The following is an 18,205-nucleotide window of genomic DNA, read 5'->3' on the forward strand; positions in this document are numbered from 1 at the left end:
CTGAGAATCTGTCCTGGTAGGATTTAGGAGATTTGGCATTTGTCTCTAAGTTCTTATGCCGAAGATAAAAATGGCTTCCTTCCTACCTTGGCACATGAAAAGGATCTTACTACTAAAAGTGCTATTAATCCAGCAGACCCGCCAGCGTGATGCATGGGTTGTTATAATTCTTGCTCGTTGGGCCATTTCCTTTAGGAACACTCTCTTGGGGCTTTTAACTTGATTGGTTTTCTCTTGGCTGAAGGAAACCTAACCCAGAAAACTCTCATTTATCTTCTCGGGCTTTTGATAGATGTGCTATGGGAGGGTAAGTGTGACTCGTGAGCTGACAGTTGGCCTTTTCTTCCACTCTGCTCATTTGCTCTCACTCCTTCCTCTGAATTTCAACCCATGTGAGTCTGAAACTGGGCTACAACTGTCACTTCTTCCCAATCTTCTGTTTATTGGCAAAACACAGAGGAATCGTCTTTACTGCTTTTTCCAGACAGTGTTTTTCTGTGTAGCCTTGGCTGTCTTGGAACTTGCTCTGTAGACCAGGCTAGCCTTGGAGCTCCACCTGCCTCTGCCTCCTGAGTGCTGGGTTTAAAGTCGTGCACCACTACACCCAACTAGGAATCTTAATTTATACTTAATTTAGCCTTTTGGGAAATTAGGAGCTGGGGTTGGGGATGTAGTTCAGTGTAGCTTGCTCAACATGCATGAGGCCTTGGGTTCGAACTCCAGACTTCCTCCTTCTCCTTGTAGATCAATAGCTGTATGAGCAGGCCTGTAACTCAGTGAAGAACATGTGTTTAGCATGTGCAACATTCCCAATGCCTCAAAAATCAATAAAACACGAATTCTAGGAACTTGGCCACGGCCTTTGTTGTTAGAGTGAAATCTGTGTTTACGTATGCTTGCAAAACATGTGGCCTAGTGATTAAGATGTACCATGGTCTTACACGGACCATTAATCTTTTCATTTTCCTTATGATCTTTAATAAAGACATCAGCCAGAGAGGCGTGGATGTATTGCTTTGAGATGTACTTGTTGCTGGTAAAAAGGGGGAATCTTCTTTCTGGGGAGATCCCCTTTGAGAATCGAGATGTGTGGCTGAAGGGGTGGGAATATTCTAGCACAGGAGACTATTCCTGGTATCTGGATGGGTGACCTCTGAACTCACTGGCACCTTCCCTGGAGGCTTTCCCTGTGTGCGCACATTGCAGTACAATCAGATCTGTTTGTCTATCTGAGCTGAAGCCACGGCTGAGAGTCTACAATGGGACTGTAGTGATTTCTGAGCCAACAGGAAGGTACCTTATGTTAGTGCATTTCCTTCATTGGTTTTTTGCTGTGGTCATCAACCACATTTCCTGTTCCCCTTGGCACCTTTTATTTTCTCTGTTACAGTGCACCTTCCATGGCTAGATCAGTTTCAGAAGAGTAGAAGGTGTGTCTGTCCTTCACTGCTCACCTCTGGCTTCTAGAATACTAGAATACAGTAGGTACTTAGCACAAGTTTCTTGAATGCATGTGTCTGCACGCAGTGGACAGAGCCAGTGCAGGGATTTGCCTAGGGAGGCCCTGCCGTTCTTCTTTCATTTCATCTGGTTTCATGTGTGTTATCTTGAGTGCGTACTTAGAAGAGAAATAGAGAGGCTCCCGGAGCAAGGTTAAGAGGCCAAATAGAGTCACAGTTGTGAAGCCGTGAAAATTTTCTTAGCTGTTGTGGGCAGCAGCATTGTGCCATCAGGTCAGAGTTGGAGAATGTGTTGAGGGAGGCTTGGGTTAACCTGGTGGCTCCCTCTGGGCTGCATTGAGTTTGCTGGTTTCACAGCATGCGTTCTCTGTCTTCAGGGTAGTCTGTACCAGATTCATGTTCACAGGTTGGATTTGCTCCCAGAAATAAACCCATTAGTCAGCTGCCGAGCGAGGTTCTCATTTTGTCCTGCCCGTGCCCCTCCTCCCACAGATCAGAGCTTTCAGAGTGGCTGTGAAATGAATGGTAGCTGTCTATTTTCTTTATGATTCTGATTTGTTAGGGAAAATTGATTAGGTAAGCATTTTGAGGCTTTCAAGTTTTGATTGATTTTTTTGAGGTGTGGTTAGAATCCAAGTAAAGCAAAATAGATAGATAGATAGATAAATAAATAAATAAATAAATAAATAAATTCCCCAGCCCGTGGAACAGATAAAATTCCATAAAGAAAAACAAAACAAAAAACCCAAACTGAACCTCTGACAGAAAGGGAGAAAAAAAAGTTGCTGATTTGATGGATGCCCAGGTTTCATCTGGTTTCAGTTTCAGTGCTTGATAAGAACAGACCTCCCAATATGTCACTGTGATGCTTCAGAAGAAAGCCAAGGTGAGCACAGTGGCCACCTGTATGGCAGCAACATTCTGGTATCCCCTGGGCATCTACCTTCTGAGCAAAGGCAGCTCTCTCACTATGGAATTTACATGAGTGTTTCACTTTTCTGGGAACCAGCTCAGCAGACAACGGTATTCTCACCTGTTGATCTGCCCAAAGCACCTAGAAGCTGTGCTGTTATTCACCTGACCCCGTCCTAAGCTTTCACTCTTCAGATCTTTATACCCTTTCTAATGCAGACTCAATTATCTCATCTTTTTCTCTTTCCCCCTTTTCCATACAGACCATAAAACCATGGGAAACGCAGAAAGCCAAAATGTAGACCACGAGTTTTATGGAGAAAAGCATGCCAGCCTGGGGCGGAAGCACACATCTCGCTCCCTGCGACTGTCACACAAGACACGGAGGACTCGGCACGCTTCCTCCGGGAAGGCAATCCACAGGAACTCTGAAGTGAGCACCCGCTCCAGCAGTACTCCCAGCATCCCCCAGTCCCTGGCCGAAAATGGCTTGGAGCCCTTCTCCCAAGAAGGAGCCCTGGACGACTTCGGGGACCCCATCTGGGTGGACCGAGTAGATATGGGCTTGAGACCTGTGTCTTACACGGATTCCTCTGTCACTCCCAGCGTAGATGGCAGCATGGTCCTCACGGCCGCCTCTGTGCAGAGCATGCCAGACTCGGAGGAGAGCCGGCTCTACGGGGATGACGCTACATACTTGGCTGAGGGAGGCAGGAGGCAGCGTCCCTATACATCCAATGGGCCCACGTTCATGGAGACAGCGAGCTTTAAGAAGAAACGCTCCAAATCTGCAGACATCTGGCGGGAGGACAGCCTGGAATTCTCACTCTCAGATCTGAGCCAAGAACATTTAACAAGCAACGAAGAAATCTTGGGTTCCGCGGAAGAGAAGGATTGCGAGGAGGCTCGGGGGATGGAAACAGAGGCGAGTCCCAGGCAGCTCAGCACCTGTCAGCGAGCCAACTCCCTGGGTGACTTGTACGCTCAGAAAAGCTCTGGGGTGAAGGCAAACGGAGGGCCGAGGAACAGATTTTCAGGCTACTGTCGGAATTTGGTGTCTGATATTCCCGATTTTGCAAAGCGTAAGATGCCACCGGCTGCTGCTGAAGAGAGTCCTCCGTACAGTAATTATAACACACTTCCCTGTAGGAAATCGCACTGTCTTTCCGAAGGTGCCACCAACCCACAAATTAGCCTTAGCAAGAGCATACAAGGCAGAAGAGCGAAAACAACCCAGGTAAAGCCTCAGAGTTCCGTTGCAGTATTTTGGAAGTGGTGCATGGCGCTTACAGTGCATGGTTTGGCTCTCACCGGTTCCTCACTTTAAAACCGGGCTTTACCGGGTTTGTCTGGCAGCTGCTGCAGCTGCCACAGCTTCTGCTGTGCCCCTTTTCCAGTTCTGTGGGTAAGGGGAGGGGATTGAGGGGTGTATGCAATAGGGTGGGAGGATGTGTTGGGAATGGCAATAGCACTATTAAGTTCTTACTGGGAAACTGCCTCCCCGCTCAATCCCTCCACAGCACCTCCCTGGTGGGACTTTCGTCTCACTTGGTCCTCTCTGTGGACACGCAGGCATGGTGGGTTGCAGCACTTGGAGCTCGTATCCACACTGCAGCAGGTGGGAAGAAGTCTGGTGGGGCAGCTCCTTAGAAGAGGCGTTTTCCATTCAGGGCGGGCTGTGGTCATTTGTCAGCTTCTCTCTGGTGTTGGCAGGCTTGCTGTCTTACCAGGGGCCATTTCACTTTCCTGTTTCTTGCAATGGGGCCACCCCGTCTCTGGATGGAGGTGTAGCAGAAGGAATAACATGGTTGGGTTCCCCCGTTTCTAGTTTGCAGCCAAATGTTTGACCTTGGGCAAACCCACTCTGACTTTTAGAGGTCCCCCTGAAAAGTGGGCATAAGGATGCTTAGGTGCTGGCAGTTTGATGCACGGGAGAGTGAGGGTGTGGACAGATGCGTAGAAGACTCGAAGAGTGTGTTCCCAGTGGAAGGAGGGCCCACTAACCTGGCTGGCATTAATAGCTTGAGTGACTGTCAGACAGCCCTGCATGCTTTCGTCGTTTCCTGAGGCTGCTGTTGCTTGTGGCAGATTTTGGGGAGCTCAGGATTCCACTCAGGTTGAGAAATGGGTAGTGGATTGTGCTTCTGATCCACGAGTGGATCTGATTGATCCATTTGCGTTGAAAGACACTGGGTGTCAATGGTGACCTGTGAAGGCTGCTGCACTCTGGCCTGCCCAGTAGGGGGCAGTGCTGCACTCTCTCGTCTGACTCAGGTTTGGGTCAAATGGGCACTGGTAGTGTTACTTTTAACATGGGTCAGGTGGGTGGGGGCCCTGGTGTCAGGCTGGGTTTCTTCCTGAACATGGGTTTTGCTGATGCCATCAAAGCCACTCTCCTAGCAGCTTCACCTCTTCCTACCTGGTTGTCTTTGGGCAAGAGAGTAGTTGTTTGAAAGCCTTGATTTCTTCACCTACCTAAGTGGAGACAATGGGACTGAGGACTCTTGACTAGCAAGAGGTCTGGGTGAGATCCTCAGCATTGTGGAGACACACACACCAAGGAGGGATAATAATAGGACTGTTTGAGAAGATGGAATGAAATCCGTGAGTCACGAAGCCACAGGGAGATTTGTTCATCGGTGTAACCCTGAGCATTGTTAGTGAGTGGTAGGTACTGTGTGGGTTGAAGACTTGGGGCCGTTGGGTGTTTGTGCCCAGATCTTGAGTTGATGAAAACTCGCCATGTGTCATTTGAGAAGATGCTCAGGAATTGGGCATCTAAGAGGAACTGCCTGAAGTTTATCCTTTTTTTTTTTTTTTTTTTTTTCTGAGTTGAGATGATAACAAAAGTGAAATTGTGACAGAAATGATGGGTTGACATCCTACCCGGTGGTTCTGTTAATACCCTGCGAGGGTCTCTGCTGAACTGTCGGTTTGAGAGGTCATAAGCAGGTGACCTATTAAAGGGCCACATGATAAGCACTGAATTTTCTGACATCAAGTTGGAATAGCAGGACCCATTCAGAGAGGTATTCAGCCTGCCTTGGCAAAGGGTACATTGACTTAGACAACACCTTTGCCTGGAGTGATCCTGAGTTAGTCCTTTCTCTCTGTAAGATGGGAGAGGGCCGCCCAGCTGTATTCTTTCTGGATTGCTGTCTCCATGGCTCTAAAACCAGAGATAGCCAGACTTTTACTTGGCCCCACATGCTGCAGGCCTTTAAGTCATAACCACCCATGGAACAGGGGCAAAGCGAGACGGTGCTCCCCCTCCAAATTCGACTCCACCGAGAGCTCCCCTGGGAAACTGCAACATGAAATCTCCATCCTGCTGACTTCCCAAGTTAATATACAGAAGTGAGATCATCTGAGTCTCACAGAGCCACTCTTAATGTAATGTAAATGCTATGGGTGAGGAATCCCAAGAAGGCCATTTGCATGCTGGCTTGTCTGCTCCTCCTCTGATGTCCTTGGGTAAGTCACTCTCATAGGTCCTTCCCTGTCCAGGGAGAGTTACACCAGCCTCCAACAGGGCTGTATTAGGTGAGCCAAAAGGGATGTCATGCTTGGAAGCCCTGTGTGGAGCCTAGAAAATGAGCGGAAGTATTATTTTGGTATTGACTTTATATGTTGAGTAAGGATCTTTAATGACTTGAAACAAACCCCAGAATTATGCACAACACTATCCATCCACCCACATTTTCCTAGTCTAAGTTGGAGCCCACTGTGTTCCAAACAGTGTATTTTAAGAGACAGTGGGTGTGGAAGCTTCCTTGACAAGAATTCTTCTTTTCCTTTTCAAAGGTTTTGACCCAAGGGACCTCTGTAGCAAGCTTGAATCATAGATCTTAGTCTCCTTGTCGGTCCTGGTGATGTAGTTCTGTCAGCCATATCACTCCCACCGGAAAAAGTTCCTGGCAAGCATTTGGCCCAAGAGCACGACCTCTCAGCCTGGAGAAAACACACCAGATCCAAAATAATGTGGACAATTTCATTTGATTTGAAAATGATCAAAAAAAGAGGTTTTGGCCGTTCTTCCTGTTTTTGTATGTTCAGGGGTTGGATTTGTTCCTGAAATGGGCAGGCTGTAGAGTTCTTATGGAAGTTTTGAAAGTATCATGCATGATGAGCCATGGAATCTGGCACACATTTTTTTGTTTTGTTCATGCATCTGGGCACATGGGTCTTGTACATGTACACATGTTGTATGTAGCTTGTACTGAGAGCAAATGGAGCAGAGTTCAGCTATTGATTTCAGTAACAATACAGAGTAGGTCTCTCCTTGGATTTAAGTGATGGCTGGATGGATTTCAGGCTGAACTTGGCTCTTCGGTTCCTATTTCTTTGGTAACAGACTAGGACAGGGCAGCCTGGGGTCATGCAGAATCAAGGGTGTCAGCCAGTCTGGGCTTGGAGTTTTTGCCTCCTGCCTTTTGGTTGTTTAACCTCACAGATGTGTTTTTTTTTCCCCCAAAGGAAGCTTCTGGAACGATTCAGTATTCTAGGAGGCAATGGATGAACAACTTAGAGCATGGACTCCAAAGTAGGAGGTGCCCACTGCATAGTGGCTTTAGTTACGAAGGCAAGGCGTGGCTTTGTGCTCTGGGGTTCCATCTCCTTCAGCTCTGAGGCCTTCACAGGATGAGTAGGAGAAGAGGGGACACCGCCATTGTTCTGTCTTGTGGCAGGCGCAGAGAGTCTGGGGAGTATCTGAGGGGAGTTTTGGCTTGGGGCTGTTGTACACACTTGAGGAGACCTTCATTCACCCAAATGGGAAGTGAAGGAAAGTAACTTGTCTCTACTAAGCCTGTTGCAAGGAGCCACAGAATCTAGAGAGCTTGAGGAGATCTAGGCTGAGGTGTGGTGGCCTATTGCCAACATGTCAGCATTCCCAGGAAGTCTGTGCACCTTGCTAACTAGTGGGAACAGGAAGGGGCAGAGAGCTCTGCTAGACCTTAGGGATCCTCTCGGTGTAGTTTCAAGATGCCAACTTCTGGGAGGAACCTCACAGACCCTCTCTGCCTGACCCCATAGCTTTTCAGCGAAGAAGGGTGTTAGTCGGTGTTTCTTGGTATATGAGGAAACACCATGACCACAACAACCCTTACAAGAGAAAGAATTTAACTGGGGCTGGCTTACAGATTCAGAGGTTGAGTCCGTTATCATCATGATGGGAGCATGGCGACAGGGTGGCTCTGGAGCTGAGACGTGACGTCTTGCAGGCAACAGGAAGTCAGCTGACACACTGGGTGGTGTCCTGAGTATATGAAACCTCACAGTCTGCCCCACAGGGACGCATCTCCTCCAACAAAGCCATACCCACTTCTCCTTTCAGATAGTGCCACTCCTTGGTGACCAGGATTTGAATTTGAGAAGCTGTCCCTGATGTTTCCTTTGATCAACAAATAACAGAGTTGATGGTTTACTAAGATGAGGAGCCTCATTTTTTTTTTTTTTTTTTTTTTTTTTCCTGAGACAGGGTTGCTCCATTTAACAGCTCTGGCTGTCCTAGTGCTCCCTTTGTAGACCAGGCTGGCCTTGAACTTACAAAGATCCACCTGCCTCTGCCTCCCCACTGCTGGGGTTAAAGGCATGCTCCACCATGCCTGGCTTGAAGAGCCCAGTATTAGATCAGAAGAGTATCTAAGTTCCTAGAAAAATCATTTTGATTTTTAAATTTTATTTGGTTTGACCACTTAGCTTACATGGCCCAGAAGTGAGTGTATTGCCTGAACTGGAAATTGCCCCCATAGCTGAATGAGCCTTTACCTTTGGCCTGGACACTTTGAGAACCAGCTAAAAACCTTGCTCTGATGTAAATACATAGACCACACCTTTTTGAATATCATCTTGGGAGCTCATGGGTCCCATCAAGTCCATTTAGAGATGCCTGGTTAAGAGTTAATTTTGTTAAGTGCTAGAGAGTTGGCCCTACAGTTATAAGAGCACTGGCTGCTATTGTAGAGGACTTGAGTTCAGTTCCCAGCGACTACACAGCTACTCATAACCGTCTGTAATTCCGCTTTCAGGGAATCTGATGCCCCTTCTGGCCTCAATGGACTCTTGCGCACATATGGTATACATACACACACACTCAGGTACACATACATATAGAATAAGAAGTAAACTTTTTAAAGGGCTGCTTTAAAAATCTCTTACATTAATGCTTCCTGAAACAAAATATTTTCATATGGGATCTTTTTCTAGAGCCCCTCATTTTCTTTCCTTCTACCTTCTGTTTGTTTTTTTGTTTTGTTTTGTTCTTTTGTTTTGGGGGCATATTTCCATCTTTGTCTACTTCTTTTTGGCATGTAAATTCTGAAGTGAGAGGCTTGTTTTGAAAACAAGCCCATCCATTTCCAACAAGGACTTCTGACTCCTTTGCCAAGATCTTTTTGGAGGCAGTGGGTGGGTAGCTGGGAGACTGGCTAACAGCTAACAGCTACACTTCTCAGACCACTTTGTGCACGTCAGAAATATTTTAGACATGAAGGAGCTTCTGTTTATATAGGGTGTGTCTTGAAATAGTCGTCAGTTCAGTAATTGAAATAGAATGTAAGAAATACTCATTAATTCATTTTAAATTAGGAATAGTTCAATTTCACACTATGCAGATATCTTTACATTTAAATTTTTATTATCTAAAATTAAGCATAGTTGTGTGGATAAGAGGGCTTTGTTTTGTGTTAGCATGAGTCTCTGACTTCCGGCTCACTGGAAGGCATCAGTCTCCAGTCTGTGCCTCATGCATTTACAGAGTGCTGCTCAGCTCTCCTATGTTGGATTTGACCTCTACATGGGGAGCTGGGAAACAAAGAGCTGCAGGGACCCTCTGCATGTATCTCAGGGATCTCAGGTCCACTCTTGGATTGCTGCTCATTTATAGTGAAAGAGGTAGGAATTTCAAGCTTGTAAAAAAAAAAAAAAATCACAATTTTTAATGTAGTGCGCCAGTAGAGAAAAGTTTGTGCCCCTCAGTTCAAATTGTGTTACAACAACGTGGGGGTGATGATTGGACAGCCTAACTGGGGGGGCAAGACTAGAATCAAGAGTTCAGCATCCTGTGAACAGGGATGTGAGGGCCTGTTGGATGTGGCCATGAAGCCAGCCTGCTATAAAGGTCTGACACCGCCTTCAGAACCTAGTGAGGAACTTAGAAACATCGGACTTTTTATTTGTCAACTGGGCTCAGCTGATGTTGGACGGCCCACTGACAAGATCTCTGGGTCCATAAGATAACCCAGTTTCCACTCTGAGTTTATGTATGCACTTTAAAAAATTAAATAAAAAATTTAAACGAAATGTGGTTGTATCCACAGGAGACACACAGATCTGCTTGGAGTTGCAAATGTAAGCTTTACGGCAAAGACTCGTTTGTCATCTCAACTATAGGCGATCCTTAGTGGGCTTGGCAATGACTAAACCTTTACATCAAAGTAAAATGTTTTTCCACAAGAGACTGTTTTCCTTGTCTTGAGATAGTGGTGGGAAATGAGCAGCCGTTAGTTCATTCAGTAATTATTTTTGAAGTGCCTACCCTGTGCCAGGCGCTATTCTTGGCACTTGGGATGTGTCGACGAGAGAAACTCCAGAGCTCATAGAGTGAGTTGTGGTGAAACGGGGGTGGGCATGGCACAGGCGAGATAGTGCAGGAGTAAGTGACGTGCTAAAGAAGCAAGACTCGGTGGCTGGGGGGTGGGGCGTGTGGTCCCCAACTTCAGATGGGGAGGTCACGGTGTGACCTTGAGAGAGGTCAGACTTGGGGCTTGAAGGAGAGGAGAGGGCTGGGTGTTGAGTTGTTAGGTGGGAGGCTGCCTAACATATCGGAGGAATGGCAAGGCTCCCAGTGTGGCTGCAGTAGGACTGTCAAGGGGAGGTGGAGATGCTGCAGGGGGGGTTGGCATGGCAACTGCAGGAGGGAAAGGAAGATATGTGCTGTAGAAAAGGAGGGGCATGGATATTCCTGCAATAAAGGGTTTTGGAGCCATGACCTCGAAGGAGTGTCTCAGTTCACCCAAAGCCAAGTGCTGGTGCTAGACATTTGTGCAGGGTGGGGAGTGACAGGCTCTGGAACCCTCCCTATTGTGCTGGGAGAGCTTATCTGGCCACAGGGTGTGACCCTGGATTAGTGGAAGAAAGCTCACCGTGATAACAGTGTGGAGGTAGGGAAGGAAAAATCCGACCCTGTGGGTGATACAGGAAGGAGAGGAGGATGGCTCCAGGGCGGAAGCTCATCTCTAGAGGAGCAAAAGAAGGGCTGGGGATGACTCGTGCCTCGTGGACCTAGAGCACTCAAGTATCAGGGGTTACCTGAAGAAATGTTTCCAGTATTTGCTACTATGTATTGGGTTCCCTTTTTAGTCACTAAGGATTTCAGTTCCAGCCAGGCGCTGGTGGTACACACGTTTAATCCCAGCACTTAGGAGGCAGAGGCAGGCAGATCTCTAAATTTGAGGTCAGCCTGGTCTACAGATGGAGTTCCAGGACAGCCAGAGCTACAGAGTGAAATCCTGTCTTGAAAAACAAAACAAAAGAAAAGAAAAAGAGAAAAGGAAAAAGGAAGAAAAAAAGAATTTCAGTTTCGTTGGTTGCATTGAGAGAAGTCATGAGTCACTCCCACTGGGAATAATTAGAAGACAAATGGCCGTTGGAAACATAGCAAGCCATGGATGGAGCTCCTGCCTTGGGAAAGGATGACAAGGGGAGAAAGAGCTGGTCTTCTTTTTCTAGCAAGTGCCCCCAAACTGCTAATTCAGTGTAGATTATGCCGTTTTCCTATTTGCTGTGCTGTTCTGAGAGTGTGAAGATGATTTAAAAGCCTAATTAGCATTAAGCTCCCACCTCTCTGCCTGAATGTTTTTCTCGTGAGATTTGTTTATACCGGTTTCCACAGAGGCAAGCTCCCTTCCATGTTGGTATGGGAAGCTTGTAACTATGGTTAGGCTGTGCCTTTTATCCCCTGTAAGGAAGGGCTCACGTGTAAGTAAGGCCTCACATGGTGATGATAGCAATTATGGTTAGCATTTATGTGGCGATACAGGGTGCCCAGCATGTTGGAGGCACGATCACTTAGGATATCATGCAGTGTTTCATTAAGTAGATATAGGCATAGTAGCTGGAGGCATGGCTCTGTGGTCGAGGACTTGCCTGCTATACCCCGGTCCCAGGATTCCCGGTACTGAAAGGAAACCCAAGTAGATCTTTGCTAGCCCCGTTGTATATATTAGGAAACTGTGGCCCAGATTACTTTAGTCTTTTAAATGGAATTGGCATGTTCTATACTGAGATTACTAAAGGGGAGTACACTGAATGTGTTCAGGAGGGTGTGTGTGTGTGTGTGTGTGTGTGTGTGTGTGTGTGATGAAGGGGTGAGCTCTTGTGTTTAGGAATAACATGGGAGGAGCAACAGTTCCATTTCAAGGCTTCCACAAGTCAACACTCTTTCCTCTCTACTGAAATCCAGAGAATTCCCTTACACTGTGTATACAAGGCTTCCGAGGACAGGTAGATTTGGGCTAAGCTAGATCCATCGGGGAAATTAACATGACCAAGAAAAACAGTTTCTAATTGCATTCTACTTCTAGCTACAAGTGGCCAGTTGATTTTGCTGGTCTCTGAATTGTCCCAGGGCCCTTGCCTTTTGTGGATAATTAGCTCTTCAAAATTGATTCTGCTGCTGAGCTCAGGGAGCTGTCCCTTGGAGCCTCCTTTCCTTGTAAGTGTTCTGGGGAAAGACCCAGAGCCTTGCTACGAGGCCTGATCAGTCCATATTCTTCATGCTGGTGATTCTGGTTCTTAAGGAGATAGAAATAGCCTTTGGTTTTGAAATTTCAGTACCGGAACTTGTTTACAGTGCAGGGGGCCCCCGAAGCGGCCCTTGCCTAGCAGCTGCAGTGTTGCTCTGAGCTACAGCTGGGTTCCTGTGCATCCATCCGGTAGGGAAGCACAGACAGACACTGTCTTTGGAAAGTTGCCAGTGGAGTGGAAGCTAGCCAGTGTTCTGAAAATCTGATCGGGGGATTTGTCTTGAGAGGCTGTGATTTAAGGACATCCCTGTCCTTTGGATGTTGCACATACCTGAAAATCTCTTCCAGGAGGCATTTCTAATAGGGACGTTGACTTTGAGCTGATTTGCAGAAGTCTCAGCTAAATCGTCCGCTCTCAGGGAGTTATTTTCCTCAGGCTAGGGTCGAGGAAACCACTTCCTTTGGTTTCCTCTGCTCCAGCCTGCCTTTCTGGTGCTAGGGAGGATATACCAGGGCCTCACAAGCTCTAGGTAGCTCTCCGTCACTGAGCCACGTCCCCAGATCTCCACTGACCTTTTCATGTGCATGTGTATGGGATGTATGTATGTGTGCAGACATGTGTTTGCATGTGTGGATGCAAGTGTAAGTGGGTGCATGTGTGTGTGAGAGAGAGAGAGGGGGGAGAGGGAGAGGGAGAGAGGGAGAGAGAGGGGGGAGAGGGGGGCTAGAATTGCTAGTGAGTGCCCCTCCCACTGGCATTGACGGAGGTTTGTTGGTATCCAACTCTGGTTCTCAAGCTTGCATGGCAGGCACCTTGTTTCACCCCTGAGCCATCTCCCAAGCCCTCCTCTGACTTTTGAAATTAACATTTAGTATTTGGCTAAATAGGCTAGAAGAGAACATATGCTGAGGTGTTGAGCTGAGTGAGAAGGATGGTTGATTTTATGCAAAGACATGCTGCTGGGAAGAGTCTGGAGGTCACCAGGTGCTTGCTTCTCCATGTGGGGAGGGATCAGGTTTCTCAGTTGTGAAATTGCCTAGAGACTAAGAAAGGCAGCCAGATGGGGGCGGGGTGGAGGAGGTGTGGGGATGGGGGCGGGGTGAGGAGGTGGTGAGCTTCCAAAGGATGACCACAAGAAAGTTTTGTGTCACAGCCAGGGAAGGAGAGCAGAGTATTGAGCAACATCTCGGCTGGACTGACCCATCATTTACAGTGCTAGAGGACAGGCTTCGGGGTGTGTGGGGCAGCCCGAGCATCATGGCTAAATAGGTGCTGGAGCAGGGCAGCTGATATCTGTTTCCCAACGGTTAGGTCACATGGGGGGGGGGATGTGTACTACTATGCCCAGTTAACTACTTCGGGGATGAGGTGATGTGTCTTGGGCAGATCCAAGGACACTCCCTAGCAATTACACTGAGCCATGGGTTCTGAAAGTATGCGCACTGAGCTGGGGCCTGCAGGCCTCCTACCTGGTGCAATCTCATCTTCGCTCAATTTGGTGACCATCACAGAGCTGAACACACACAGCCTGGGCCGTGGCAAGTTGACAGCTTCAGTTGGCATGAGCAGATGTTCAGGTGTGACGTAGAGGTGAGTGTCCATGGAGCCCTTTCTTTAACACTTGGCTGATGTGGAGGCAAGGAGGTCTGTAGAGGAGGGCGTGGCTTGTAAGCTCGTTTTAGACTGTAAAAGATGGGCACTGAGAACTGGCTGGCCAGCTCTCACCTCTTCCTGTTCTTTCCCCTGCTGGCTTCCATCTGTTTGCTGTGCAAGTTAAAACAAATAGAGGAGCAATCCCTTAGCTTTTCCCAGAGAAAGCTAGAGATACGTTAAACGCAGTGGAGAAGGACGGAGTTGAATAATGCAGGCAAAAATCTGGTCACAAGCTGTCCCACAGTTGAGCCAGGGGCTGCCCTGCTTCATAGTGGGAACGGTTCTCAGCAGCATAAGTTCGAACCTCCCATCTACCACTATCCAGAATTAGGACTTTCCGAGCCCTGGTGCTCATATCTGTGGTTCTGTAAGGTTCCTTCCTGTCCAAGGACTCTGGGAATTCTAAGATGTGTGGCGTCATCTCTTTTCTTCTTTGGACTAAAGGAGCTCCTGAGGAGGATACTGTCTGTGTAGCTTCTCAGGGGTTATTGCTGGTTCCTTCATACAATCTGTAGTGGCTTGAATGATGGTTCCCCCATACTCTAAGGCATTTGAATACCATGTTCCCAGTTGGTGGTGCTGTCTGGGAGACTTCGGGTGTTGCCTTGTCGGAGGGGGTGTGTCACTGTAAGCTTTCAGAGTTTAAAGACCATTTCAAGTTCGTTCTCTTGGCTTCCTTCTTGTGACCCAACGGCCATGCCTGTCACTTACTGCCACGTTTCCTGAACTTGATGGAATCTTACTTCTCTGGAAGCATAAGCCCAAAAAAATCCTTCTTCTGTACACTGTCTTGGTTATGTAACACAGCAATAGAAAAAGCGGCGGATATACAGGCCCGTGACCATCAAATCTAAGAAGCTCACAGATCTCTTATCCCCCACAGCTTTTGGTTATCCAAAATTGTCAGATTTCATTATCATCTTAACATCCACAGGGACACATATGGTAAATGTCCCCGCCAGAGGGAAGTGTGGGTTGGTAATAGTGCTTTTTGTTTGTGTGGTGGATCTTTGGCTAACTGAATCTGGGTTCTTTGTGACCATCCATGGCTGTTATTAAACAGAAGAACATAAAACGAAGTAATAGGCCAGCAGGCACAGGGTCTGTTGGTCTGTTTTTCACTGTTACAATGAAATGCTCCAGGCTGGTTAATTTGTAATGAAAAGACATCCATTTAGCTTAGCCTGGGAGGTCCAAGAGCTTGGTTCCAGCATCTACTGGCTTTGTTGAGGTCTTTTTTGGCACATAGCATCACAGTGGGAGTCAATCTGAGAGGGAGAGATTGCATGGTGAGATGGGGAGTCATAGGGAATGAGGGCCCAGGACTTCTGTTTCCTAGCATTCACTCTTATAGGAACTGATTCAGAAGGCCAGCCAGCATTGGTGTTTCCCAAGGGTAAGACCTGCCCATCCCCCATGACTTAAGTACTTCCCATGAGGGCCCATCTCTCTCCCCCCTTCCATTTCTTTCATTCTTTCTTTCTTTCTTTTTTTTTTTTTTTTTTGTTTCTTTCCTGTTTGGAAAGGTTGTCCACCCCGTCCACCCTCCAGCCAGCTTTGCTGCATTGGAGACCAAGCTTCCAGCTCTCAGACCCTTGGAGAACAAGCTGCATCTAAACACACAACACAGGGTTCATCTGAGCTGCCAGTGATTGCCTCGTCTCCCATAAACCCTTTCTGCTGCCAGGGATCTAAACTCCATCTGGAGTGGCGCTGATGCTTGGTCGATGCTCATCTAGGGCCGCCGCCTCTGACCCACCCTTGCTCCTGGTTCCTGCACTTCCTGTCGCTATTCTCCCACATTTTCTCAGACTGACTGACTGAGACAGAGGCATAGCACTTATTTGGACCTGGTGAGGGACAATCCTAGCTGTGGTATGACTCAGTCTGCCCCATTGCCTCCCAGCCCAGATTTAAGTTGAGAGTACCCATTTAGTAACCACTCAGTTTTTTAACATGTGTGGACCACCGTTATTTATTAATGAGACTGATGGTCCCCCAGACTGGCCAGAGTGCCAGTCTGTACACTGCTTTGCCCTTTTCTCCATGTCGCGCTTGGGTTCTTCCTTTGAGAAACATTCTTCAGGCTCCTAAGCCTGCCTGTCCCGGACTGTTGTCATTGTCTTCCCTTGGTTACTCCCATCATTTAATTATTGTTTATGGAAATACCTGTAGTGTTTTAGAGCCATTGAAATTCCGATTGAAGAACCTGCCTGTGTGATCCGGAAATACTCCACTGGAGTACAGGGTCAGCTTTGGAATCCATCTCAAACACTTTTCCATTGGGAATTGATACTCCTGGGTCTTGGCAGTTGCCCTGCTCTGTCACTCAGCCCAGGGCAAAGAGTTGCCCACTTCAGTCTCCTTACATCCCCGCTTTGAAAGGACAAAGTAATTGGAGAGGGGGCATTGGAGCTGTGGGCCCCACTGGCTGATTTACACAATGCAGAGTGAAAGACTGTTTTCAGGAAGCCAGGCTGATTAGGGCATAAGGACTCTTGCCTGCTCTTGCGCTATGGGGCCTTGCTGAGTGAGTGGGTGTGCTAGCAATCTATTTAGTCACCCCATTATAAAATAGACTTCCAAGCAGGCCCTTTATTTTATTTTTTTATGTATCAGCTGTAAAGATCTAGTTTTTCATTGTGACCCCAACCTCCAGAGCAGCTAACTAATTGGCTTGCTGAATTTCTCAGAGTTCAAGGCCAGCTGAGGTAGGTGGCTGAGGACTCTCAGCTCCTTCAGTATGGTCTTGGTAGAATCTCAATAGCTGGTTTGCCAATTAGCTAATTAAGTCAGATAAACGATAAGCTCTTTGAAGTGTTCCCTGTGCCTTTTTTATTTCTTGAACATTTTGGATCATTAGACTGCATTTGGGGTTGTTGAAGGTTTGTTCCCCCGAGCCTCCCTGCAGTGCACTGGCGTGACGAGGGATCGGGCCAGCATCGGTGGAACCCTGTGGGCCTTTCGCACTGCAGAGCCCCTGGCTGGACCCGAGTACTCCCGAGTCCCTTCTGCGCGTGATGCATGTCCGCTTCTCTCTCCCTCTCTATTCCCAAGGATGTTAACACGGGAGAGGGCAGCGAACTCGCAGACAGTGGGATCGAAGGGGCCACCACCGACACGGACCTCCTGTCCAGGCGATCTAATGCCACCAACTCCAGCTACTCGCCTCCCACCGGCCGAGCCTTTGTGGGCAGCGACAGCGGCAGCAGTTCGACGGGGGATGCTGCACGCCAGGGGGTGTACGAGAACTTCAGGCGGGAACTGGAGATGAGCACCACCAACAGCGAGAGCCTGGAGGAGGCCGGCTCTGCGCACAGCGATGAACAGAGTAGCGGTACCCTCAGCTCCCCAGGCCAGTCTGACATCCTGTTGACGGCCGCGCAGGGCACCGTGCGCAAGGCTGGCGCGTTGGCAGTCAAGAACTTCCTGGTACACAAGAAGAATAAGAAGGTGGAGTCTGCTACCCGCAGGAAGTGGAAGCACTACTGGGTGTCCCTGAAAGGTAAGGGCCGCCGGCCCAGCTGCATGCTGGGAGTGCCAGTGGGTGCATTTCACGGGTACTCAGGGGTATGCAATATTTCATAATTGTATATCTAAAACTTAGTCTATTGTGGTAGAAACACAACATTAGATGTACTGTGAAGATAAAGGCCATCACTGAAGAACTGAAAGATCTGGTTTGAGATTCGATTTTCTTTTTCTGTCTCTGTATTCAACACTAGGAATTAGACCCAGGGGCTCGTTACACTAGCACCCTAGCTCTGTGTTACATTCCCATAGCTCTTTGTATTTTTATATTTGTTTTAAGGAACCAGGTTGCCCAGGTCATACTTGACCTGGTAATCATCCTGCCCCAGCCTCAGGGGTAACTGGAATTATAGGTACCTGCTACCACACCTGGCTACGTATCACATTTTAAAATATGTGCTATGGTATTGTTGACTGTGTGTGCAACATTGTAGGCAGGTCTCTATAAATTATTCATCTGAGGAGCTGAGTGTTAGGTCTCATATTCAGTAACTCTTGCCATGCCCCCACCCCTGCAAACATCATTGCAGTGGTTTCTGTGCTCCATGGCTGTCTTGGTTTCATTTCTGTTGCTGTGATAAAATACCCCAACCAAGAGCACCACAGTGGAAGGGAGACTTTATTTGGCTTACAGTTCCAAGTTACAATCTATCATTTTGGGAAAATCAAGACAGGAACCCAAGCAACTAGTCCACAGTGTAAAGCAGAGGAATGAATGCGTCCCATCTTGCCTATTTTTGCTTGGTCTCAGCTAGCTTTCTCCATCCTCATGACCCTCTTGCCTAGGGAAGAGTGCTGCCCACAGTGGGCTGGGTCTTTCTCCATCAGTTAGCAGTCAAGACAGTCTCCCACAGACATGCCCAAATATAGACCAACCTGATAAAGACAGCTACTCAGTTGAG

At 47.7% G+C, this 18,205-nt stretch overlaps 1 protein-coding gene across 2 annotated transcripts in view; it reads left to right on the plus strand.

The window, feature by feature from the left end:
• The window catches only part of Tiam1 (TIAM Rac1 associated GEF 1), a 342,013-nt gene that overhangs the window by 225,419 nt on the left and 98,389 nt on the right, over positions 1-18,205 (plus strand). For both annotated transcript variants that reach the window (XM_027415559.2, XM_035444349.1), the window contains 2 exons: positions 2,636-3,609; positions 16,830-17,277. In XM_027415559.2, the coding sequence (XP_027271360.1) occupies positions 2,647-3,609; positions 16,830-17,277 (1,411 nt within the window). In that variant the 5' untranslated portion in view covers positions 2,636-2,646. The remainder of the gene's footprint in view (positions 1-2,635; positions 3,610-16,829; positions 17,278-18,205) is intronic.

Source organism: Cricetulus griseus, chromosome 4 (assembly GCF_003668045.3).
Source record: "Cricetulus griseus strain 17A/GY chromosome 4, alternate assembly CriGri-PICRH-1.0, whole genome shotgun sequence".
In the NCBI taxonomy this organism is placed as follows: Eukaryota; Metazoa; Chordata; class Mammalia; order Rodentia; family Cricetidae; genus Cricetulus; species Cricetulus griseus.